This window comes from Gekko japonicus, unplaced genomic scaffold (assembly GCF_001447785.1).
Source record: "Gekko japonicus isolate JY-2015 unplaced genomic scaffold, Gekko_japonicus_V1.1 scaffold793, whole genome shotgun sequence".
In the NCBI taxonomy this organism is placed as follows: domain Eukaryota; kingdom Metazoa; phylum Chordata; class Lepidosauria; order Squamata; family Gekkonidae; genus Gekko; species Gekko japonicus.
Window position 1 is genome coordinate 366,917 of NW_015167076.1, and position 27,553 is coordinate 394,469.

At 42.9% G+C, this 27,553-nt stretch overlaps 1 protein-coding gene across 3 annotated transcripts in view; it reads left to right on the forward strand.

Annotated features, from left to right (window-relative positions):
• LOC107111758 (chromosome unknown open reading frame, human C1orf21) overlaps positions 1-27,553 on the forward strand; it is a 208,388-nt gene that overhangs the window by 157,259 nt on the left and 23,576 nt on the right. For all 3 annotated transcript variants that reach the window (XM_015412783.1, XM_015412781.1, XM_015412782.1), the window contains exon 4: positions 8,134-8,210. In XM_015412783.1, coding sequence (XP_015268269.1) covers positions 8,134-8,210 — 77 coding nt within the window. The remainder of the gene's footprint in view (positions 1-8,133; positions 8,211-27,553) is intronic.

Genomic DNA, 27,553 nt, shown 5'->3' on the forward strand with positions numbered 1-27,553 from the left:
CTCGCAATTGGGATGCAGGGGTAGCCTCTCCAGAGAGGCTGTAAAATTAAGGGTTTATGAAAGGTAAGCCAGGAAGGAATAAAGCATTATTAATATTAGACCCTAGAGGTTTTTTGTGGGAGAGGATTTCGGCCTGGCACTGGAAAATCCATGGCACTTCTTGACAAGTGGTGGTGGTGGAAAATGCCATCAAGTCACAGCTAACTTATGGTGACTCCGTGGGGTTTTCAAGGCAAGAGACATTCAGAGGTGGTTTGCCACTACCTGACTCTCTATAGTAACCCTGGACTTCCTTGGTGGTCTCCCATCCAAATATTAGCCAGGGCTGATCCTGCTTAGTTTTCGAGATCTGATAGGATTGGGCTAGTCTGGGCCATCCAGGCAAGGGCTAGCAAGGGAGTTATCCTTACTTAATCAAAATGCTTCTATCCCTACTTTTCTCCTGGAAACAGGACTTGAGCCCTTTTTAGCTGTTATGTCCATGTGGACTGGGAGTCAGGGAACTGCATGCGTTGAGAGCATTGTGCTACCTGCAGTGTTCCGAATAATGCTGTCACCGTGGTGTCCAAACAGGGTAAATGTTTGTTTTGCATGTGTGTACGACCAATGGACCCGAGAACCAGAGCTGCAGACCGGAAGGTCTGTAGTTTGGCAGTTCGAGACCCTATTGTGCCACATGATGGAGTGAGCTCCTGTCTCTGACCCCAGCTCCTGCCAACCTTGTAGTTCGAAAGTAAGAAATTGCAAGTAGATAAATAGGCACTGCTTGGGTGGGAAGGTAACAGCGTTCTGTGTGCCTTGTTGTTTAGTCATGCTGGCCACATGACCACGGAAACGTCTTCAGACAGTGCTGGCTCTTTGGCTTGGGAACGGAGATGAGCACCACCCCATAGAGTTGGATTCAACTAGCTTTCGAGCAAGGGAAACCTTTACCTTTACCCTTTGGGCTTTGGGATGCAAGAACCAGAATCCTGGAAAATCCAGTGTTTGGTTCACACATACTAAAGCCATATGTGCATGTCAAAATACACATGTCACCACCCACCCCTGTTTAGACAACACAGCGATGGCACATCAAGAAGATCTCCGTGTGGCTGCTCACAGTAGATATAATGCCTGAAAGGAGCTGAGGGTGCTTTCCGAATTAAGGTGTGACAAGCCTCCTTTCTGTTTGGAGCAGGGTTAGGGTTTCACATGGAGATATGCATACCTACCAGCTAATAAGCTTCTTAGAGTGGGGGCCTGAAGATCTTTAAGATAGTCAGATTAAGCTGATCAGACCTCAGGTAGGTCCACATCATGAATAGAAGAAGAAATTCATCATTTTTTGTTGTTGTTATTTTTGTCATTTTTTGCTGTTAGAATTTTGTCTTAAAGAATTTTGTCTTAATCTCACATTCTCATCATTTGCTGAAAGACATTTTGTAACCTTTAAGCCTTTTTAAATTTTAGTCTCTCAGAATATCTAATATCTGAAAGACGAGATTTAAATCCTGTAAGTTAGCGAGGTCTTGATTTGTATTTTCTAAAAACAATGCTGGATCACTTGCAGTATATTCAAGCGAAACCTTGAGGGTTCCAAATGATTTGAGACTAGAAGGGGGGGGGAGATTTGTAATTAATCTACCTTTAAATTAACGGGCTGGTTTTAATTTGTTTATACGTGTTATGGGGGAAAGCTCCACATTTGGCATCTTCACAAATACAATATTTCTACTCTGTCAATAAAATACGACTACATAAGTAGGGTGGATCTGCCAGTTTAACAACAGAGTCACCCAAGTCTGGATTGGGTTCAGTTTTATTTTTGTTGTTAAATTCTTCTGCTGCTGCCTATTAATCCTGCTGAGTAACAGATGGAGAGTAAAATGAGGTTGTTTGCTGTTTACTACTAGACAACACAATTCAAGTTGCTGGTTAAATTTAGATGGGTTTTTTACTACTACAACTACTAAAGTATTTTCCACAAGTGTTGTTGGTGACTCTTGACAAAGCTCTTTGAATGATATCTAGATATACCCAAGCTCAGTTTAGAGCATTGTACCAGGTCATGGTACACTGAATGCATAGATTGCAGTGGTTTAGGAATGCTAGTTTGTTTTCATTTTCCATTATTTCCTCCTGCTATTATGGCACAGTGGCCTCTGGAAGAGGAGAGGCAGTTATAACTGTGGTTTCTCAATTCTTCATCAGACACAATAGAATAGAAGTAGAGATCTGAGATGTGTACTCAGTTTACAGTTGTGTGCATGTGTGTGTATACATCCTTGTTAATCCTGACAAGACAGAGAGTTTCTCTGAGTTAGTAGAAAGACCAGCCTGGGACTTGAGATGTCTCCTGTCTTGGATGGGGTTATACTCCCCTTGAAAAGCCAGGTTCACAACTTGGGAGTGCTGCTCAACATGGCAGTCACCTTAAAAAACCAGGTGACTGTGGTGGTTAAGAGTGCTTTTGCCAGCTTTGCCTGGTGTGTTAGCTGCATCTGTTCCTAGTTCAGTCAGATCTAGCCACAGTGATCCACGCTTTCGTTACATCTAGACTGGACTGTTGCAGTGTGCTCTACTTAGGGCTACCCTTGAAGACTGTTCGGAAGCTGCAGCTAGTGCAGAACGCTATGGCTAGACTGCTGGTCAGGGCCAGCTATTGGGAGCATGTCACTGTGATGCTACAGCAATTACAATGGATATCCATCCACTCGCAAGCACAATGCGAGATGCTGTTTTTGATCTGTAAAGCCCCACGTGGCTTGGGACTGGGGTACAGAACAGAAATCTTTATTACGGTTCGTAACCAGCACAAACGGTCCAACCATAGCATATTCCAAGCATACATACATTTAGGTCAAATAATTCGAAATAATACACTGCATTAGCCTGGGAGTCTTTAAGTTACACATTTAAGGACTGGGGTATCTGAAGGGCCATCTTCTCCCATATGTTCCTGCCTAGAAGTTAAGATCACAGGGAGAGGGTCTCTTAACTGTCCCAAAGACCAAAGATGCTCATCTTGTGGGAACATGATAGAGGGCCTTTTCATGGCAGCCCCACCCATGATTATGGAACAGCCTTCCCAGGGAGGCGTGCCTGGTCCCCTCACTTTCAGTCTTTAGGAGGCAATTGAAGATGGTTTTACTGAGGACTGTCTCTTGAGTTTTTAGAAGTCCTAAATTGTAACTTTAAATTGGGGGGGCCCCGTATTTTATGTATTCTATATTATGTATTTTATCTATATTGTAAGCAGCCTTGAGTTTCATAAGGAAGAAACGTGGCTAATGAATGTTTTAAATAAATAAAATAAAAATAGATACATGATAAAATATATACTCAAATAAAAATGTATAGAGACATAAAAATAAATAAAAACATGGTAAACATACGGTTAAAAGGGTATAGTCTGTCTCAGGTTTTTGCTCCATACCCACATCTGTCTGTGTTTCTTGCATTATATATAGATGCGGGGTGTGTTTGTGTGTGTGTGTTTTATGGAGATATGCGTCATGATGCAACTGAAGTGGGCTCTAGATGTCAGACTCTTGAACAAACTTACTCCCAGCAACACTCTCTTGGCAGTGATTTGTTTATTGAGAGGTGAGGATGTATCAAGCAAGCTAAGACCATCTTGTGTCAGAACTGACTCGGTTGGTGCCAGTTCTGTAATTATACATGATTCAAACAAGCCCCCCCCCCAGTGACCCATCCAATCAATCCATCTATTCAGCCCGCCTAAACATAGCATGCTCCATTAGCTTTCCTCCCCTACCTGAAAACCTACAGTTGCATTATCTACGACAGGTTGGCTAGCAGAGACAGGCATCCAAAGTCCTTTCACATAGCTCCCGCTTTGGGAGGCCTCTTAAGAAAACAGTTGCAAAGCAGCTAAGCAAAGCAGTTTTCCCCCCCACACACACACACTCACCATTTGCCCCCCCCTCCAAATCTGGATTCTAAACAATGTGGTTACAGGCAGTGAGATGGAACATACAAAACTCATGGCAAACGAGGTTCCGAGTTTGACACTAGACCATGAGAGCTTGTGGTGTGTTAAATATATTTTGCTAGGAAAAATTAAAGACAGCAGGAAAAGAGGAAGACCCAATATGAGATGGATTGAGGGAAGCCTTGGCGCTCAGTCTGCAAGACTTGAACAAGGCTGTTAACGATAAGGCATTTTGAAGGACATCAATTCATAGGGTTGTCAGAAGACAGAAGTGACTAGACTGCACTTACACACACACACACACATCTATTAGTCGTTGAGTTATCATAAGATTCTTTTTTGGGGGGTTACACTTTCCCCCCATATCTTGGCCTCACCACTGACTTTGAGCAATTCCAGTATAGCCTCCCCTTTCTAGTCTTATTAGCTCTTTCTCCTCTTCTCCCCCTACCCTTGTTTGACAGCTGTATCTGTTTATCGTGCATACAAGCAAGACAAAAATATATCCAGAAATAACTATGACAAAGCAAGATTATAAATTGCCCTGGGGGAATCAAGAAAACTTGGCAGATGGGTTGTACTCTTTTTTTTTTTTTTTTTTTTCCCCTTGGTTTTGTACTACTGAAGAATGGGTGGAAAAGGGTGGCAGGACTGATAGCTTTGAACTAAAATCAGCCCCATACTATTGCTTGTGTGAATCCCCCCCGCCGCCTTATTTTCAAGTGTTGGCTTTGCATTCCTAGAAAGGTATCAGGCACAAACAGGAAAGTATATAATAATCACTGCAGAAATCAGCTCGTACAGTTACCTTCATTAAGTTTGGGGGGGGGAGCAGTCGGCTTTTTTAAAGAGGTCCGAATGATGAAAACATGGTCTGTTTCTAATTGAGGTAGTAAATCTATATGAGGACTGGATGGCTTCAGTGGGGGCTCACATGATTTGATACTTACAGCTCGGCCTAGCATATCTCCTTGATAGGCAAGTTTTCAGTATGCAAGAATGTATATTTCTTAAAAGAGACTTACAGTATTTATTCCAGACTATGGTGTGTTTTTTCCAGGTGTGCCCTCAAAAAAGAGAGGGTCACCTTACATTTGCATACAAGTGACAGTTATGTCCAATTAAAAAAATGTTGGGTGCATAACTCTTTGTGTATGTGGGGGGACATCTTACATAAAGAGTTGCCTTCGTCCTGAGTAAATATGCTACATCCTATCAACTCCAACTTGCAGAACAAAGTAGTATGCTTGAAACTGATTCACACATTACAAAGTACCCAGATTGTGTCTGGGGTCCCAGAGCAGGATTATGGTCAAATATGTTGTAGGTTCTACTCAAGTCCCTGTTACAGGGAGCCTGAGAGCCAGTGTGGCATTGTGGTTGGAGTGTCTGACTAGGATCTTGGGAGAGCTGGGTTTGAGTCCCCTGTCGGCCATGGAAGCTCGCTGGGTGACCTTGGATCAGTCGTACTCTCTCAGCCTAACCTATCTCACGCCATGGTTGTTGAGAGAAAATGGGGGAAGGGAGAATGATGTAAGCTATTTTGTGTCCCCGTTGTGGAGAAAGGCAGGGGTATAAATAAACACATAAACATCAGTTTTTTTGGGTTTTTTTATAATAACACATCAGTTTTGATTGGGGCTGCTTCACAAAAGATCTTCTGCCTCCCCCTCTACCAATTTCCCAACCTGAAGCTGTCCTGCGGGGGAGCATGGTTTGGCACAGTGCAGAAAACCATGTGTTCGTACACATAATCTGAATTGGGCACCCAGCACACAGGAAATGAGGAGAATTCATGCTCCTGACTGTTGCACAAGGTGGAGATTCCAGCCTGCAGAGTTGTATTCTGTAATGCGTGAATCAACATTTACCACTGAAGAGGGTTCAGACATAGTTGTACTGGAACATTAGGAGGTGATATATGCTTTCTGCCTCTTTGTCACTGCTTGTGTGAAAGGCAGCTGAAAAGCCAGGTGTCTGACTGTAAAAGATAATGAAAAAAGTAAGATTGCTCTTGATAGCTGTGGAGCATCATTTCTGCACAAGTGCAAACCTCTGCATCGGCATTCTTAAATAATCAAAGTTTGTAAAACTTTCTGCACAACTTTTTGCCTCCCCAGGAGTAGATCCGAATTTAGTGCCCTGTTACCCCACATTTTCCTAATCTACTTTTCCCACAATTCCCCCCCCACGGATCTGAACTTGCAGTTTTCCATTGAGGAATTCCCAATTTCAAGTTTTGTTTCCCGCCGCCCTTTTGTGCTGTCAGTGTTGCGTGTTCACTGCCCCCACCCCCTCGCCAGGTTGTCCCCTGAGCAATCCACTATTTTTTTTAAAGCATAATGTTGATTGCATTACAACATAATTTTTTTTGTTATACTAAAACAACATTATAAAATTGGGACAAAATGAGCAGCTAGGTACTCGTTTGTGAAGTTCTTTTTCTTTCTTTCTTTCTTTTTTTGGAGGGGAGATTTTGACACCATGCGCTTGTATTGTTTCTTCATTCTCCCCCTTTCTTCCCCTATTGCTCCCGATCTATTTTCTTTTCTTTTTTTTACAATGTTATGATTTTATAACATTACTGCATGTGCAAAAAAAGAGGTTCCATTGCTGACAAAGTACCTGAGGACACATTTAGCATGTTTTATAATTATTGAATAACACTGTTATTAATTGGTATATCCAGTTCTACGATCTCCAGCCATTTTCTTAGTTGGCAACTAAGGAGGCACAAAACTAAGGAGGAACAGGGGACCTTTGAAATGGTGGTGGCAACCATGTTGTTCCCCACAATACATCCAGCCCTTTTTTTTACAGTGTTATGATGTTATAACACTACTGCATATGTGCAAAAAAGGAGGTTCTGTCATTGACGAAGTACATGACGACAAATTTAGTGTGTTTCGTAATTCTTGGATAACATTGGTATGAATTAATATATCCAGTTCAGCAGTCATGAATGGAATACTATTTTCATTAGGATTTGTGGGAATCTTCGCCGGCCATTTTCTTAGTTGGCGACTAAGGAAGAGCAGGGGACCTTTGAAATGGCAGCAATTATGCTGTTCCCCACAATACATCCAGCCCTCCCCCCCAGTGTTATGATGTCATAACATTACTGCATGTGCAAATAAGGAGGTTCTGTCGCTGACAAAGTACACAACAGAACATTTAGCATGCTTCATAATTATTGAATAACAGTGTTATGATTTGATGCATCCAGTTCAACAATTGCCAGCCATTTTCTTAGCTGGTGACTTAGGAGGAGCAGGGAACCTTTGAAATGGCGGCAACCATACTGTTCCCCATGACACATCCAGCCTCCCCCCCCCCCCCAGTGTTATGATGTTATAACATTAATACACATGTGCAAAAAAAAGGGAGGTTCCATCGTTGGCAAAATACATGCCGGCACAGCTGCACAAGCACTTTTCAAAGGAAGTATGGAACACATGGGGGGAAGGTCAGATCCGAATTCAAGAAAAAATTCCCTGAAATAAATGTCCTTTTACAGAAGGGGTGCCACAAAGTCAGAGCACCAGATGGGGATTCAACTTGCCATGAATTAGCAGCAACACTGAGGTGTGGGAAAAGTCGCGATTTCTCGTGTACCCTAAATCAGTTATTCGCCTGAATTTTATTTGATCGGTATTCTGAGAGGTTTCCAAACTGAGTGCCCTATAGCATTTATAACTGTATGATGGGGGGGGGTCCTTCCCCCCTCCTGACCCAGTTCCCCCTTCCCTTTATTAGCTGTGTGCCAAATTCAGTCCTGCTGATTTTAAGGATATACCATTTCTGGCCAAATTAGCTTCTTTGATGAATTTTTTTCTGTTACCTATCCTGAACTTTTTACAGCTCTCAAGCGCCATTTTCCTTATCTAGCTATTTGCCTTGTGAGTTATAGAGTAAAGAAATTCTCTCTCTGGGACCATGTAAGCACATAAGATATGCATTTCTGGAGGGCCTGAGGAATGTAACACTTTTAAATCACTGTGAAAAGACAGAAGAGGCTAACATAACATCTTAAACTTGATGTTTCTGTGGTCTGCTTCACAGACCACAGTATAACGTTTGACTTCTCTTAAATTTCACGTCTGTACACTCTATATAATTCTCAGTCACCATCTGATTTCAAATAAGCACCTTTTTAAAGGAAGCATTAACACTCTTTTCTGTCCCTTCTTTTCCAGGAAAAAAGTGCCAGTTCACATGTAAGACTTAAGCCTAATAAAGAGCTTCCAGGATTAGTACATCAACCTAGAGCAAAGTAAGTATTTTTTCCTTCAAAGGAATATCTTTCTACCAAGGCATTTTGCTTGTTCCTGTTCTTCTCTTGTTTCTTCCAAAGCTTGCTGGCTGCCCTGGCCTCTTTCATAAACTTAGAATAGGGTTGCCAAGTGATTCTTCGCTGGGAGCGGGGGCCTCCCGGCCGGCGTTGACTGTGTGTGCGCACCCGCGCGTCACCCGAAGGGTTTTCCCTTGTATGGCTGTGGCCCCGCCCCCAGCATGCCAGCATGCCTGCGTCACTTCCAGGTGACACATACGCTGGGGCGGAGTTCCCCTGGGGCCCGATTCCGCAGCGGCAGAAATCGGGCCTCCGAAGCGGGGGTTTACCCGCCACCCACCCCCACTTGGCAGCCCTAACTTAGAAGCAGCACTTGAATGCAATACGAGGTGAAGGAGAGAATCCTTGTTCTTGCTAGGATTGAAAGCACAGACCAGGACTTGATGAACTTCAGCAGAGCTTTTCATTCAGGGCTTAATTCTGAAGTATTGTGTTAATTTCAGAAATCACACCAAATTGCATGGCTAATCTGTGGCTAGGCATGATGTCTGAATTGACAAACCGTGATGTGAAGTGGATTTGCAAACCACGGTTTTGTACTAACTGTGGTTTTGTGTGATGTCTACATTGTTATGGCCACAGTTCTGCCTCTGGAAGCCCCTGTGCCTAAAGATCAAAATGCCTTCAGAAAGTGAAAGCACACAAACAACTCTGATTCATGATTTGCTTGTAAGTTTGCAAGTTCAAACCAAAGCTTGGGTTCTAACCTATGGTTATTGCAAAACATGGTTTGGTATGGCAACCAATTTGAATTGTAATGGTGAGTCCCAGAACTGTTTGAAAACGTAACGTCTGGCCACAGACTCTTCCTGTAATGTGTGAAACGGCTTTCTCTCCCACAGCTTTCATTCTGGGGCACTGGGAGGTAGTATATCTGGGGAATCAAGGCCTGTGCATGCCTGATCCCAACCTCATTTCCTCTTGCAAATGTAATCCTTGCAAATTAAAGAGTAGGAATTGCTGAATTCTTGCAGTGTTGATGACTTGCACATGTAATGCCTCTCTGGACAGATTTCACATTTGGACATAGTGTCTCCTATTAACATGGTTTACTTGAACTAGTATTGCTTCTCTTCTGTCTTTTCTGTTGCCTGTGTACAGCCCCCATTAATTACTCATCCGTCAAAATAGTTCACAAAAAGAGGGCACAAATATTTTTACAAGTTTATACACCCGATACTTTGTTATATTAGACATTTACAGTTAAATTTTATTTTTGGCTCACCAAAGACAACCAGGCAGGATGGCTTCATTTAATATCTTGAGCAAGGACTTCTAAAGCCTATTGTCCTTTGTGTTGCAGTTTAAATAGATATAAGGAAGGTAGCCTATGTAAGATGTGTATTTACTTGGGAATGCTGAGTTGGCCAGGAGGCTGAAGTTGGTTCCTTATTCGCACTTCCTTATTCATTCCTTATTCGTTACTTATTCGTGTAGTCATTCAGAAACACTAGAGAGAGTGAGTTAGAAAGCTCTGAACCCCAAAATAAGGTCTGGACCACCACACATCATACACCCCCACATTCACTGGACAGCCTCCTGAGTTGGCCCATCCTGCAGGTGTCCCTTCGAACCTCAGTCTCAGAGGGAAGTGGGTTAGCAAGCACCCTCCAAATTCTCCTTTCTCTCTTTCTGCATGCCTCAAGAGTCAGTGAGGGAAGTCCCCGTGGCCCTTTCCTACTCAAGCTGATAGCTTCAAGCAAGACTTACAAGTCTCAGTTCCCATGAGACAGCTGAACATCTCCAGGCTTCCCTCCAAAACCCCATTACCATGGCAACTGGTCCAGTTTCCTTTACCACTGGGCGTCACTGGAGGCAGAGCAACTGCTAGGCAACAGGGGCTCCCATTCCCTTTTGGTGCTAGTTTAACATTCTGGTCTCAGAGGCTCTTGCCTCACCTAGCTCTGCCCATTCAACCTGGATTGGGCTGTTGAGGATCATCTTTGTTGGTGGGATGGAATCTGAGGGCCATCGTCCCAGTTGAGCCTTGGACGCTAAGAATGAGCAGGTTTCTTCAATTCCATTCTTTTGTTATTGTCTGGTTTTTCTGTGCAAGGTTGTCTTCTGGCCTGAAAGAAGTAGTTTTTGGATGCTGATGATGGATTTTGCACAATAATTTTTTTTATTCCATAGATATGAAAATGGCTTCTGGAAAGGATATTATTTGTTTTTGTCACTTTGCCATGTAAGCCCAACAGAAGCAACTGTACTCTTGTGCAACCTAAAAACAAAGAAGCCCCTTCAAATCTAGCTGCCCAGATGCCAAAATTAAATACTTATTTTTAATTCTTTTTCATTGCTCAAAAAGCTAGTTTTGAAGTGGCTTCTGGTTTCTTTTATGTTGCAAAAAAGCACAGTTCCAATTTAAAAAGTAAATAGAACACCCTTCAAAATGCCCTTGTGAGCCAAAAAGCATATTTCTTTGATTATTTTTGGGACATACAAGGGTGCTTTTGTGGGGGTTTCTACTTTGTGTGGATATGTATATACTGCTGAAGAGTGTAGCTGATTAATTTTTTTTTAATCTGGAGGAACATAGAATCATTGAACCCCCTTCCATTGCCTGAAGTAGTACAGCCTAAATACATGTTTAATACCTCAGCAGGCACAAGGTCATGGATCCCTGCCCATCATTATCAGAATTACGTCAGTGTTGAGGTCTTCGGCCAGTGCTGTGAGGCCATCAACCTGTATAATTCTTACATCTCAGCGGCATTGTACTGCCCCTTCCATGAAAACAGTCATCTTCACATCAGTACATACTTGTGTGATAGCTGATCATGAGCTTCATATCGAAGGCAGTGCCTATATTAAAAGACAAAGGTTTCACGGGGGTAGAGATCTGGCACTTAACAATGACTTCATGGTGTTATTGTTTTCTAAGCAATAAAGTCTACTCCACTGGAAAAAAAACCAGCTTGCTTTACTTATTCTTTTACAGTGTCTTTAGGACATTTGTTAGCAAACTTACTGCATTCAAAGTGTACCATGGAAATTCCCATGTCATAAAACTTTGACAGCCAGATAGGACAGTCTTCACCTTAAACAGAGACGATTGTATGGCTGACGTCCTGGTGAGCGGCCATCAGCCCTCCCCTTTAGGTTCAGGTTGTGTCCTTGGCTGTTTCCACAAGGGGATTTCCCCCTGCCTGGTGAGCAGGAAGCCCTTGCATTTTTGCAAGAACGTCTGCATGATGTTGTGTTCATTCTAAACACGATTCATGGACTTCCGGGGGTTCCCTCTGTGAACTCGCTTTTCAAAAATCCTCCTATGCTCTGGTTCAAAGGGGAACTATGGGGTGGCTGCAGGTAGAGCGTCTGTTTGGATTTTGTACCTGCAGCCAATATGAAAGGAGGAAATGGCATGGGGCAGATTGCTGCCATGCACCACTGCCCGCCCTCTCAACCTTTTAAAGGACATTTTCGCAGCTCAGCTGTACCAGAGCCTTACAGCAAAGCTGGGCTAAGAAAAGGACAGTGACAGGAAAGGCAGAGTCTGAGCCACAGGAGAGTGGGCAACGGCTGCTGTGCCGTGCTTTGGCACACCTGTGATAGAAGAAATTGATAAAATGGGAGGGGCGGCAGCAAGGGGGGCAAAAATCAGTGTGTGGACCTGGTTCTTGCCTATTCCCCCCACACACTTGCTGCTGCCGCTCTAGCAGGGGTACGTTTCCCCAGAGCCCAGTCAATGGTAAATCAAGCCAAGCAGGAAGTTTCCAGTGCTTGACTGTGTTTTGTTTTCTTTAAATGAGCAGTCTAGAAGTCAAGACATGAAATGATTGATTACACATAAAACAAAACAAGGGCAGAGAAGAAAACTCTTGTATAAAACAAATCTCAATGTGAAAGTCAAAGAAAAAAAAACATAAATGAAAGAATTTTTAATTTGGGGGGCGTGGCGAAGCTACCAAAGATGGCGGTCGCATAACTCTGTTGCTCCTGCTCTCGCCAATCCCCCTTCAGCTTTAAAAAAGTTAATTCACCCGCACGCTACTACAAAACGTCCTTGGTATGGGCAAAACAGATCCGCCGAAGAATAAAGCAATTTCTGGCAACACATGAACGATTAAAGAACATTTTGAAACAGAAACTCACCGTGGCCTGCCGTTCCAGAAAGAACCTAAAATGGCGACGACAGCTAAGGCACCGGAGAAACAGGCACAGCAAACAACAGACACGCTGGTACTGGACTATTTAAAATCAGTGGAAGCCAGCTTGACTGAACAAATCTCCAAGCTAACGACCAGAGTAGAAGAAGTACAACTATCTGTAACACAAGCAATCACGAAAGCAGATACAGCGCTGGAGAAAAGCACAGAAAACCAGGCAAATATCAAACTGTTATATGATCATGTTAGTAGCCATAATGATAGACTAATCTCTGTAGAAACAGAACAGAAAGCCTCAAATTTAAAATTTCGTGGTTTCCAAGAAGAAACAGAGAAAAATGGAGACCTAATCACGTTTATAGCCTCCTTTATAGCCAAAGCTTTACAACTAGAGGAAGGCATATACCCAATTATAACTTATGCAGCACGACTAGGACCTAAAATAAATGCAAAGAGAATGGTCCCCAGGGACATTTTAGCAATGATCCCAGATGTAAGAGTGAGGAAACACATTCTCATGGAAGTGAAACAAGCAGAAACGTTCATGTTTGAAGGAGAAAAAATAGCAATATTTCCAGATGTCCCCAGAGACGCTTGGAGATAAGACGAAAACATAAAACAGTAACTAAACAACTACAAGACATGCATCAAAAATACCGGTGGCTACCTTCAGGAAAACTGTACGTTTATCATCAAGGACTACATCTATATGCCAGCGATGAGGAGAGTGGAAAAGAACTGCTGAATATTTTACAGCAAGAAGTCCCAATGGAACAAGAAGAAAGAAGATCATACAAGAGGAAAATTTTCTTTCCATTATCCCCTCTAAAATCCAGTAAAATTCCTGTTCGCACTGGCACTTCATAAGTATATAATTATATTATCTGATCATAAAATGCATATTATTACTTATTGTTAGATAGTAATACTATTGGAAGTAATACGAGTTATAGAAGGGTGGAAAGTAAACTAATACAATTCCGGGGGGGGGGAAGGGGGGCAGTAGGTGTTTGTTTGCTCCCAGGAACAGAAACCGGGTGATAGCCTTTAGCTATCTAGCCACCTCGCAGGAGTTGGCTCCTGGTTTCTCAATTTTATTTCTTTTTTTAATTTTAAATATTTAGTATTCAGGACGGTTGGTTCCTTTAAATCAAAGTGTTAAAGTTAAATAAACACAACATTAAGTTGGGAAGGCGGGAGGGAAAAGAGGGAGTTAGGGTGGGAGTGGAAGATTGTTAATTGTTATTTGTTGTTGTTAGTTGTTTGTTAAAGTCAAGTGTAAGTTACTAAGTGACTAGATAAAATCTGCACAGCATATTGGATTACTGGTTAAAATTTTGTGTAATACAGTTGTTTTAAATTTATTGCCGTGGGTTACACTATACACAAAGTCTACACACAACTTTCCAATACAAAAAGGTTATGGAAAATTATAAAATCCTTTCGATAAATGTCCGTGGTTTGAACAATTGTATAAAACGCAGGAGAATAACCTTGGTCATAGTGAAAGCACGGCCGGATATTGTAATGATACAAGAAACACACTTAAGAAAAGATGAACAGGTTGTTTTAAAATCTCGACAATATGATCAACAATTTCAGGCATATGGTTCATCTAAGGCGAAAGGGGTAGCCATACTACTGGCAAAAACAGTTAAATTTATATGCTCAGACAGTTTAGCAGATGCATTGGGTAGATATGTTTGTTAAAGGTATGTTAGATCAAGAAAAAATAACATTAGCATCGATATATGTTCCAAATGATCACCAAGCACACTTTCTTGAAGAAACAATGTCTAAGCTTAACAATTTTCAAGAAGGTTTGGTGATAATAGGAGGCGATTGCAATATGATTGTCGATAAAAAACTAGACAAATCTCATCCGAAAACAAAAGAGACAAGTTTTAAAAATAGATTCACTGAATTCTCTGAAATTTTGAAAAAACACCACCTGAATGACATATGGAGAATGCAACACAAAACACAACATGACTACTAAAGAAGAAATAACGGAAGCAGTAAAACACCTAAAAGTAAATACAGCTCCTGGTTGTGACAGCTATATCCCAGAATTTTATAAGACATTCTTAAAAGAACTGAAACTTCCATTAACTAAACTATGTAATACTATATTGAATACAGGAGAAAAACCACCTTCCTGGAGAGAAGCCTTTATAACGACAATATTAAAAGACAATAAAGACCAAGAAAAACCGGAATCATACAGACCAATAGCATTGCTGAACTGCGACGCCAAAATTTTCTCTACAGTGTTAGCTAAAAGACTTCAGAAGATCATCACAGATTATATACACCCAGACCAAACTGGGTTCATGCCAAATCGCTCCATGATGGACAACATACACAGAATCTTAAATATAATCTCTCATTGCAAACGACAACAACAAGCTGCGGTCCTATTTACGGTGGATTTAGAAAAAGCATTTGATAGTGTGAGTATTGAGTACTTACAACATCTGTTAAGACAAATGAACTTTGGGAAAAAATTTCTTAATGCCATCAGTTCCATATATAATAATCCTATGACAAGAGTAAAAGTAGACAAAGCACTAAGTAGACAAATTAATATGCAAAGAGGAACAAGACAGGGTTGCCCCTTGTCACCATTGCTATTCGCAATAGCTATCGAACCCTTGGCCAATTTAATCAAAAATAATCCAGATATCACGGGAATCAAATTCGGAGAATGAGAACATACACTAAGTCTCTATGCAGATGACCTGTTAATATCAAACCCTGAAAAATCAATAAAGGCATTACAATAAACCTTTCAAGAAATTCAAGAAGTGACAGGTCTTACAATCAATGGGAAAAAAATCAAATCTTATTCCAATACAGATTGACAAAGCTACTGTAAAAAAACTACAAAAATCCTATAATTATACCTGGAATTTTGATAAATGGAGATGCTTGGGTATAATGATCCCACAAAATTTGAAAGACCTACAAAAATGCAATTTTTTTCAAGTAATCCAACAAATACAAGCTCAACTTAAACAATGGAGCAAAGAAACTTTTTCCTGGGCAGATAAAATTAACATTATGAAAAGCTTTATTCTACCAAAATTTTTATTTTTGTTCAGGGCCCTCCCTATAAGTATACATAACACAGACCTAGCAAAATGGCAAAAAATGCTAACAGACTTTTTCTGGGACTATAAAAAACCCAGAATAAAATTTAACACTCTAAAATGCAAAACTAGAGATGGGGGACTAGACCTCCCGGACTTAAAACTCTATTATGAGGCAAACCAGATATCAAATATTGTGAGAATTTTGAAAACAAAATCCAATATAAGCTGGCAACATATACAAGAAGCAGAATTAGGAAATATTACAATACCTGAAATACTTTGGGATGCTATACGAAACAAACATATTACGACAATACAAAATGAATTTTTAAAAACCTACATAGATATCTGGACAAGAAATAGATCTTTACTCTTACCTTTAATTTCCAGATTCTCAAAGTATACTAAACAGGATTGGTTCCCACCTGGGCAGGAAGAAGGAGCATTTGAAGATTGGAGCACAGTAGGATTTAGATGTCTGAATGACTTCATCCACAAAGGACACCCTATATCCAAATTAGAAATAGAAAACAAAGTGGGAAAACAAATACCTTGTTTCAAATATTTACAGATGGCGGACATGCTACAATCTTTAAAAAGCAAAAAAGTCTTTTTTGACCCTCTAACAGAGTTTGAGCTCCTTCTTAAAGGACAATCTGAAGAATTAAAAGGGCTAATTTCTAGAGTGTATAAGATTTTAGTAAATAAGAGAAACAGCCCTTGGATGTTAAGTCAAAAGCAATGGCACTTAGACTGTAAACAAGAATATCTCTTGGAAACTTAGCAATCAATCTGGGCATTACCTAACATTAACTCTTATGTATTCAACATAAGATTCAGTACTTTCAAAGTACTACATAGATGGTACCTAACCCCCACAATATTGCATAGAATAAATCCTAAAATCCCGGGTATGTGCTGGAAACAATGCGGTCAATTAGGAGATTATGCACATTGCTGGCGGTCGTGTCCTTCAATACAAAGTTTTTGGTCACAAATTTTGGCACAAATTGCGATTATTACTGGAATCACCTTACCTGCATCTTTAGAATCAGTGATTTTAGAAATAGGTCTAATCTCTATCGATAACAAATGTAGTAAAACACAGATAGCAATACTTCTTGCTGTAGCAAAAATATCCATAGCCCAAAAGTGGAAACAAAAAGAACCTCCATCTCTGCATAGTTGGCAACAGAAGCTATGGGAGCATTTTGTACATAGTAAGATTTCAAAAAATACCACATTACAAAACCTGCAAGGTAAACAAAAAGTATTTCAAGCCATATGGTTTCCTATTATACAATATTTAACAGAATATGATATAGTACCACGGCATTCATATTATGAAAAGTTTTTATACTTTTAATGGGGTTTTTGTATATATTATTTCAAACTTTGCAATTGTATCAGTAATTTGACGAAACTATATCTACATTGTATGCATACACTACCGTACCTGTTCAAGTTTTTTGAAATGTTGGTTGTGTTGTATTATTTTTTCTCTTTGTTGGATTGGTTAAAAATGAATAAAAATTGTTAATTAAAAAAAAGAATTGTTAATTTGAGAATTAGAAGTAATCTAACAATTATTAGACTATTGATATTTCTAGATAGATTAGAAACGAATGCAATTCGTAGCAACCTGTCCAGAATTGTTCATAGGGATCTAAGGCACACAACTTCTGTTGGTAGTGATGACGGATTATTTTTGCAGGAACTGATAGCTCTTGAGTGAGTTGTCTATTATGCTTCATACCTAGTGTATCTATAAATGTTGATATAGAATCAGTTTTCCCCAATATTCAGATAAATCTGCTATGATCTTTATTTTTATTTGCAAAAAAGGGCTTTTTCTGCCCTTATAAGGGGCCACCAAGGCAGCTAACAATTTAAAACATACATGATAAAATCACATCTTAAAATCATTAAAATAACCCCCCCACAACACACATAATTAAAATAATTAAAAAACAGAGTTAAAATCCATACAAAACATTTAAAAAAATCAATTAAAACTTTGGTTAGGAAGGAGGGATCATTGAGGGAATGACCAATGAAATAAAAAAAGTCTGCACCCAAAAGACGGCAGCAGAAGGGGTCAGATGAGTCTCCTTGGTGGAGAGGGTTGCAGAGCTTTGGTGCCATGACGAAGAAGGCCCTCTCCCGAGTTGCCACCCACCTAATCTCAGAAGGCAGGGGCACCCAAAACAGGGCCTCCCAAGATGACCGCAGTGGTCGGTCAGGTTCATAACAGAGTAGGTGATCCTTCAAGTAAGTTGGTCCCACACTGTACAGGGCTTTGAAAATCTTGAATCGTGCCTGGAAACAAATTGGGAGCCAGTGTAGATGAGCCAAGACTGGAATTATATGGTCCTTATAACCCATTCCAGTCAACATTCTGGCTGCAGCATTCTGTACGTACCGAAGTTTGTGAGCACTTCTCAAGGGCAGCTGCATGTGTATCACATTGCACCAATCTAATCTAGATGTAACCGGGGCATGTACTTCAGTGGCCAGATCTTTTTTGTCCAGGAAAGGCACAGCAGGCTAACCAGTCAAAGCTGGTAAAAGGCACTCCTGGCCACAGCTGCCACCTCCTTATCCAGAAGTAGCCCTGGGTCCAAGAACACAGCCAGACTACAAACCTGTTCCTTCAAGGGGAGTGCAGCCCTATCCAGAACATCCCAGGTCAGACTTTCTGCCGACTATTAGCACTTCCATCTTGTTGGGATTAAGCTTCAGTTTATTAGCCTGCATCTAGTCCGAAACAGCCTCCAGGCACCAGTTCAGGACTTCTACAGCCTCCCTGGGATCATCTGGAAAAGCGAGATAGAGCCGAGTGTCATCTGTATATTGGTGGAAGCTCAGCCCAAATCTCTGGATGACCTCACGCAGCCATTTCTTGTAGACATTAAAGAATATGGGGACAAGATGGAACTTTATGGGATGCCATAAGTCAAAGGCCAAGAGGCTGAGCAGCAGTGTCCTAGCACCACCTTCTGAAATCTGTCCTCCAAGTAGGATGGGAACCACCACCGCATGGTGCCTCCCAATCCCAGCCCGGATAGGCAGTCCAGAAGGATACCGTGTTGATGGTACCAAAAGCCACTGAGAGGTCCAGGAGAATCAACAGAGACACAATGCCTCTGTCCATCTCTCAGAGTAAGTCATCTACCAGGGCAACCCCAAGGCTGTTTCAGTCCCATAACCAGGCCTAAACCCAGACTGGAAGGGTTTAAAACGATTTGCCTCGTCCAGGAAAGTGAGGAGTGTCCAGCCACCACCCCTTCAATCACCTTACTCAAGAATGGAACATTTGAGACTGGTTGATAATTATTAAAATCTCCTGAGTCAAGGGTGGCCTTCTTTAGAAGTGGATGCACCATAGCCTGTTTCAAGGCTGAGGCAACCACTCCCCTCTCTTAAGGAAGCATTAACTACCTCTTGAACCCAGTCAGCCAGCTCCCCCCCCCCCCCGGAAGCTCTGAGTAACCAGGAAGGACGCAGGTCATACAAGCAGGGTGGTGGGCCTCCAGGGATCCTGTCCCCATCCTTAGACTGAATAAACAGGAAAGTATCCCAAATATGTTGTCGAAATAAATAGGGCATGGTTTCCAGTCCTAAAAAAACACAAAATGCTCTACATCTCACAACACCACTACAGGTAAGATTAGAATTTCAACAGCCAATCCATATGCAAAAGAACCTCTTCAGGAAAGCTCCTCCATTAGCATGTCACAGCCTGGGGGACTCCTACAAGATAATGGCTCAGCCCTACCCCACCTTCCGGAGTAGATATAAATTACCTGCCTACCGTTTTTCTTCTCACATTGACACAGAGAGTACTCCATCTTTCTGTTTTATACCTCTGAGGATGCCAGTCACAGCTACTGGCGAAACGTCAGGTCCTACAGTGCCAAGACCACAGCCATACAGCCCGGAAAATCTACAACAACTAATGTCCCAAATAGTTGGACAGTTCAGCACTCTGGCAGCATCTAACCCTGTTACTGCTAACGTGGAGTCCAGATCAGACAGGATGTGAAAGATTTTGTCTGCAAAGTGCTGAGCAAAGCGGTCACAGTGGGCCACTGAGCAGTCCATGTCCTCCTGCAGGCCAGATCACAACAGGCCTCTGACCCCCATGGAAAAACTCTACTGGCCTACACTGTGTAAACACAACAGTGGTGCGAAAGTGTTGTTTCTTTGCCACTGTCATTGCCAAAGAATAAGCTTTAAAATGAGGTTTTTCCCCATGTTGTATCAGATCTGTCCTCATTCTTCCTTCACTGTTGCTCTAGCTGTCTCCCTTGTCCTTTATATTGCCCGTAGCCCCTCAGTAAACCAAGGGGCTATCTGAGCTCTAACGCTTGAGAGAGGGCACCTGGGAGTGCCTTAGGTATAGTGAAATCCAAAAGTGCTTGTCCTTTCAGTGAAAGCTGGTTCATCTTCTGAAGGTAGATTAAGAATCGTCTTTCCAACAGCTAACTAACTTATCGACCTACATTTATAATCCATTTCAGAACTAATCTTTTCGGTATTCAAACAGGCATTTTAGCTATCTTCAAAGTGACAGAAATACCTGCCTCAGGCAGTGCTGCACTTGAGAGATGCTGCCTTCCTGTGCTACCACCGAGTGTACCCATTCCATCTCTAGGCCTGTCAGATGTCCACACCTGAGCATAACATTTGTGTGGAGTTTTATGTATGTGAGAGCCGGCATGCCTCAGGTTCAAGCTATATCACGTCAGCATCCAACATACAGTTTGTGTTGGGTTTTAGATGCTATGTATACCTCACGCTTGTTAATGACTGTGTAGAAGTGGGACATTGTGCACTTGGCCCTTTACCCATGTGTTGGAGAAAATTGTCTGAATCAGCCCTCAATAGATTGATAGAAAAATAACTTAATAGATTGATAGTAAAATGGTAGATCTGAAGACATCCATACTGTTACAGAATGATCGAGTTGGATCTTCCAGAAAAATAACTTAATAGATTGATAGTAAGATGGTAGATCTTACTATACTGTTACACAATGATCGAGTTGGATCTTGCTGATAATTTCTCTTTGCAGGGGAGAGATTGATTTTTGCCAATTCCCCTTAGCACAGCAGTCCACCTGTTCCCCCTCATGCTGTTTCGGGGGGGGGGGTCTCCTGTCCCCCAGGTCTAGCATTTGGGGGGCACCTTGGGCTGCAGGGGGAGGGGAGGTAGTGACATCTCACTCTGCTGATTGAAATTTTTCCATCAGCAGAGATTTTTGGCTGGATCCAAGCCTTCAGCCAAAAGAGAGTGCAATTGATCTCCCGTCAACTAAAATTTTTTGAAGTGACACCACAGAGTGACTGACAGTATCTTTAGGGAGTTGCCTCAGTCTCAGCCCCCTGGCTATACAGGAAGGACCTTTAAAGAGAAGTTGGGAAGAGAACTGAATTATACAATTGGACTCCTATTTTTTTTCCAGAATAGTTGTTTGTATGCCTCATTGTGCTGTGGAAGAAATGTTACCTCCAGTCGACACTTTACATTCTGATTTAATAGCTGTGTTCATAATTGAAAATCAGCTGGCTTGTATTTTACAGGTGGTGCTGTCCTGTGGAACCCCGGTTGGTGGTGCCCTCAAGTTGCAGCTGACTTAGGGCAAACCTCTAAGGTTTGCACAGCATACAGAGGTGGTTTACAGCTGCCTGGCTCTGTGTAGCGACTGTAGACTTCCTTGGTGGTGTCTAGGGTTGCCAGGTCCTTTCGTTGCTCCAGCGGGGGGATTTGAGGGGCATTCCAGGGGTGGGCAGGGATGCCCCCAAGCCCCACTCCCAAGCCACGGCCACCTCTCTCCCTCCCATCCTGCAGAGAGTTAAAGGACTTCAGCTGATGGGTGGGGAGCACGTGGCCCACTGATCAGCTGGAGGTCGCTGGCTGCAGCTCTGCTTATAAAAGTAAAATCAATGTGTAGGGTGGCAGCACACAGGCCTGAATCCCAAGCAGTCGCTACTAGGAAACCAGCTTTGCCCACACAACGCAGCCTCCACCCCATTTGCAAAAAGACCCTTTAAAGGATCTTTTTTGGGATTGGAGCTGTGGCCAGCAACAGCTCCCTCCCTCCCTGCTGAAAGGTTTAAAGGGCCCTCAAGCTGATTGGCGGGCCACGTGCTCCCTGCCAATCAGCTGCCTTTAAATCTCTGCAGGAGGGGTGGCCGTGGCATGGAGGTGGGCTTTGGGGTGGGTGTTTCCCCTGCCGGCCAGTTGGCCAGCAGCAGATTGGAGGCCCTCGGAAGCAGGGGAACCCCCTCCCAGACATGGGGGCTGGCAACCCTAGTGGTCTCCCATCCAAGTACTAACCCAGGTGCCACTGGACTCTAAATTTTTTCTACTGTTTCAGACCAACACGGCTGACTATCAAGGCAAACCCTGTTTAGCTTCTGAGATCTGATGACACTGACCTAGCCTGGGCCATCCAGGTCAGGGTGGAGGTCCACTTACTGTGTGTATATAATGGCCCCACTGTTGTTTCAAAATAAAGGATTTATTTTACTTAGGTTGGCAAACCTTCATGCTTGTGTGAAGAGAGAATGCCGATCTGACCTACGTCTCCACAGCTCATGTCCAATGCTCCCTCTAAGCTGTGGAGTCTTGTGAGCAAAAATTCTACTTTGTGAATTTGTGAGCTACTGGCATTAAAGTCGTGAACCAGTGATTTGCCTATTGCATAAATTAGTTTGCTCTGGAGCCATCCTTCCCAAGCGAAGACAAAAATGTGTGAGCCAGAAGCTAAAAGACTGTGAGCTAGCTCGCCCTAACTCAGCTTAGAGGGAACATTGCTCATGTCGGTGATAAAGTCCAAATGCTGCCATGGCTGAGCCATTGTCTTTCAGGAACTGAATGTACTGATAACCTTTTGTACCCGCCTGATGTAACAGTTGGACGAGACAGTTTCTGATCTCCACTCAGCTATGAGGCTCACTGGATGAGCTGGGGTCAGTCGTCCACTCTCTAGGCCTAGTCTGCATCCCAGGGTTATTGTGGGGGTGAGAGGGAAGAGGGAAGAACCGTGTATGCTTTCCTGAGCTCCTTGGAGGGAAAGTAGGATTTTAAAAGTACCAAATAAATAAGAAGGGTACTTTTTTATTTTTGTACATTTGTTTTCCCTCCCTCAAATTGTTTGGTAAATGAAATCACTTAAATAGTGGTGGAAGTATAGTAGGCTTGTAGCAGTGGGTATTGGGAGGTTTTGAACACATTCGTTAACTGTGGGGATAGACTTGTCTGGCTTTCCTGAAAATTAAGCCTTTGTTATGTGAGCAAATATTATTGTATTGCCATCTGGAACACAGAAGGGGCAGACTTGAACTTCAAATGCTAAAGTCCAGCCACCTTGGATGTCATTATAGGGCAGACAGGCTTTCTGGCAGTTCTGGCTGTTTCTCATGCTGTCCGCATGTCAGGCCAGGCCATCCGCTGCTACAAAATTAAATTGCTGCATCACCTTTTATAAGTGGCATAATGGAACCATCTCTCTCTCTCTCATGCTCTGCATATCTTGGGGAGGGGAGGTTAGGGACCATATCTGTGTGGCTATCATTTTGCTACCCTGGCCATCAGTGCCCCTTCTTCAAGAGCCCTCGCTGGCTTATTAACAGGATAAGCCACCTTTGGTACTTCAAATTGTTGAATTCTTCCAGATCAGTCCCTCATGATGAAAGGGTAGCACACAGCCAATTTTTTCAAAGGGCAGTTGTGGTCGTGGAGAGAACTGGCTCAGGGCACAGACAAGCCTTGTTTGAACTAACCATCTTCCACATGGAATTTGTAAGGAGGAAGTCTCAGTATGCGATGGCAGTTACTTACATTTTATCCCCCTTTTTTGTTAATCTTTGCTTCTGTCTTCCTTGCGTTGGTTCCTCAGGGCAAAAGTCCCCCCCCCCTGTCCCCCCGCGCGCTTGTATGAAAAGAAAATGTACACTGGTCGTACATAAATAATAAAATAGTAATTTAGTTGAATGAAGCAGGCCTTGTAGGTTTTGAATGGTGATTTTTCTTCCTTAAAATCAGTTTGCAAATTGTGTTTCCATTCCTTGGTAGTTGACGGCTCTGGGGTTTTTTGTTGTTGTTTGGCTTACAATTTTGAGAGCCCTTGTAGTGTGACAGAGTGTCAGACGTAGATCTGAGAGACCCCAGGTGTGATTCCCCACTCTGCTGTGGAAGCTTGCTTGGGTGGCTTTGGACCATCCACTCTCTCTCTCTCTCTCTCAGCCTAGGCGCCCCCCCCCCCTAGTATAAAATGGAGGAGTGGAGAATGATGTAAGACACTTGGGGTCCCCACTGGGAAGAAAAGCAAGACGTAAATGCAGTCACTAAGTAGAAATAAATTCTTCCTGTACAAACTTGCATTTTTAATTGAACCCCCATTTTCTCAGCATTGTGTGTTTATTATGAATGAAGGTGGGAGGGAATGTGGTGGTCATACAGTACTGAACTTAAAGATTCACATTGTGAGTGGCCGTTCGAATAGTCGATCATCTACTACAATAGTCTTTAAGGACAGGACTCATTTTCAGCACAGAGATGTTCAGAGATGTCTCACAAAAATGTTTTCTTACATTCTTTCGGCCAGTCCTCTCATTCTGTCCCAGTCACGTCCCCCCTCCATCAGTCAGTTATGCAGTTCTCTATGCAATACCTGTAGCAGGGAGTCTACCCTCACTAAGTGAGGTCAGAATGCAGACTCTTTCTGTCACATGACTTCCTGCCACATGCTCAGAACACCAGTGGATCCCATGCTGCTGCCTGGGGGTTAAAAAGTGGATCCTGGGCATCAAAAGGCTGGGGTTCACTGCATAGTAGATGTTCATTTTAAGCCTCATTGAGGATTTATCTACTGTGGTATTGGTAGATAGCTCAGAAATAGCTTTCTAAAATTTGGGCTTTGACTGTCACATGCTGCCCGGTGGCTCTGTTTTTAATATGGCACTAAAAGGGTGTAGATAGTCTGTTCCCTTGAAGCGTACCAGCTGGTATGCTGAGTTAGGAGGTATTCTGCACCTAGACAATCCAACTTCCCTACTCAAAAAGGCTTGCTGAGTTTTACAACATTCCTTTTATTTTCTGTCATTTCATTTGTAAGTGTGAGGCAAACTATGTGATCTGTTTCTTCACTTGTTTATGCTAGCTTGCATGTGTTTCTCACAGCTACACAGCATCTGCAGAGAACTGGGGGGGGGGGCAAACAGACTTGGAACAGCCTCCCCCTAGACTGCATGGGGGAAGAATTATTTCTCTGATTATGCTGTTCTATGTGAAGTATCTGTGCATGTGGGTCTGCGAGGAACATGGGCAAACTCGTGTAACTGAGTGAAGAAACAGATTGTGTAGTTTGCCCCTGTGTCTCTTTTGTGCCATTTACATTACTTTTGCTGTTTGGGAAAGGGCTAGGAGCTGTGCTGGGTGCCTGTGGTCCACTGGGAGCTCTGTAGCTGCTCCTCTGAGATTTTGGCAAGCACTTTCAAGCATATCTGTAAAAAAATAAGGACCAGAAACTTGCCTTTTCTTTCAAATGCAAGATTTTAAGGAAGCTGAATGTTGTGGCCAGTGCCCCATTCTGCCCTGTCTTTCTGTGCTCTTTGTCGAGTTGCAGCATCCTGTGCATCCCTTGTGGCATAAGCATGCAAGCTTTTGAGCTGTGCCTATTTAATTTTTTAAAAGGCAGAATGAAAAATGAGAGAGACAACACTATGTGTTCGTGATGAATGAAGGAAGGAGGGGAAAACATCTGGCACGAAGCATGTAAAGTGGTCCTCTTGTCATTCGGTACCTCGCTTCCTTTGAAACGTTGATTCTAGAGTTGAGGTTTTCACATATTCCGGACCCCCTTAAGAAACAAGCCCGAGTTTATTTTTTTCCTGTGAATTTTATGACTGGGCTATCCAATCACACACACACACACACACACACAAATGTCCAGAGCACATCCGCTCAGCCTCCTGTGTCCTCTGACTTTGTCAAAGCCTCTGACCTTAACGGTGTGTGTTTGCCTCTTAAGCTCCCCTGGGGCAGGGTCTGTCATCTTGCATCCTGTACCACACAAACGCACTGACAGCACATTACCAATAACTAATAATAGTATTTTCTTTTTCCAGTCCTGCACACAACTGTGAAACATAGTCTCACTGACCTGGGCCCCATGGTACACTGGAGTTAATGGAAGTAAATTATCCAACCTCCTGCCTTAAGAGAAGTGAAGGGGAGGGGGCGAGTAGGGAAACCTGGGAAATGTCAGTGTATACTAGAAATTTCTAATGAGTATAATGTAAAGAGTTACTGTGCTAAATCTGAGCTCTACAGAAGGGCCTTTGAGGGTAAAGCTGTAAATTGCAGTAGCTTTGCTTGTCTTGCTGATTTGTTCTATGGGAGGCTTTGTAAAATTACTACATTTCAACACAGGCACGTGTCTATCCACCAGGCTCCATCTTCATCCCAACAGGGCTTTTAAGAGAAATTTTTTTCTCGAGTCTTGCCAGAATGTAGCCCTGTGATACGTATGCCTCAATGACTGCTGTTTACCCAGGAAAGGCCTCCCCCCCCCTCCCCGTACTTTCTCCTGCTAAATCACAGTCCCTGTTTTACCTTTGGGGAAAGGGCCTTTTTCAAAATACAAGATGCCGTTCTGGTGGTTTCAACCTCCCTCCAGCCAATCTCAGAGTTGCAACTCTAAAGTTTTCTCTGTGTGGATATGCCTGGTCTCTAGTGCACATGCATGCCCATGAACTGTAATTGCCACATGTATAGCTCAGCATGTTGTGGCTGATGAGGTTCGTTTTGAGTTGTCAACTTATTATGAGCTGTTGTGGGCTTGGAAACTGCATGGGGATTCTTGGATAGGTAAAAGTATGGCTCAGTCAGTGGCTGACGTGCTTTGTAGCACTGATAGCGTTTAGGTGCCTTTCACCAACACCATTGTCGCCCCATGTTTGGTCATTTTCCTCTCCCCATGCTGTTATAATTCCTCCTCCTCCTCCTCCTCCTCCTCCAGCTACCTGCTATAAGAACACAAGAAGAGCCCTGCAGTGAAACAGACCAGTGGCCCATCTAGTCCACACAGCGGCCAACCAGTTCCTCTGGAGGGCCAACAACAGGGCATAGATGCTGAGGCCTTCCCCTGATGTTGCCTCCTGGCTCTGGGATTCAGAGGCTTGACTGCCTCTGAATGTGGAAATTCACTTTAGTCACCATGGCTAGTAGCCACTGATAGACCTGCCCTCCATGAAACTATCTAATCCCCCTTTTAAAGCTGTCTATTTCTTTGGCCGTCACTACATCCTCCGGCCGTGAATTCCACCTTTTAATCACTCTCTGTGTAAAGAAGTATTTCCTTTTGTCCATCGTCAGTCTGCCGCCCATCAGCTTCATTGGATGCCACCTGCAATTGGCTATAGGCCTGAAAAAAAGGAATGCATGCAAGGATTCCCCCTACCCCCTTTTTAAATTGTTGAGGAGGAGTGGGGTGTAGTGAGTGGAGGGACTGGATTTGGCAGTGCTGCCAGTTTTCCCTTGCTAGCCCTGCCCCATTTGTTAGTCTTGAGGAACCTCTACTTTCACCACTCCCTATTTCAGCCTCTGAGCAGCACATGCGACAGATGAGTTCAGAGTTCTCTGTCAGGTCTGCCTCCCTTTCCCATTTCTGCTTCCTGCCCAAGTGGCTTCTTCTGGAAAGGGGGGAGAGGGGGAGCCGACCCAACCATTCCTCTCCCCTCTTCGGGGGAGCTGTATTCTCTCGGCCTGCGATGCATGCTTATTCAACACTAAGTAAGAGTGAACACGATTGCATCCTTACAGCTCACATCTGTACATGTTGATGTAGAAATAGGTGTGCATAGGACTGCAGCCCAATCCCATATATATTTACTTAGATACTGCATTTATTGCAGCTTACTCTCAAGCAAGCGTGCATAGGTTTACGGCCTCAGGACTGTTAGGATCACTTGCATGGGGAAGGGCAGGGTCCTTTAAATTGTGACATGCTGTTGTTGTTGGGTTGGTGCATCAGACTTAGGGCAGGGCAATT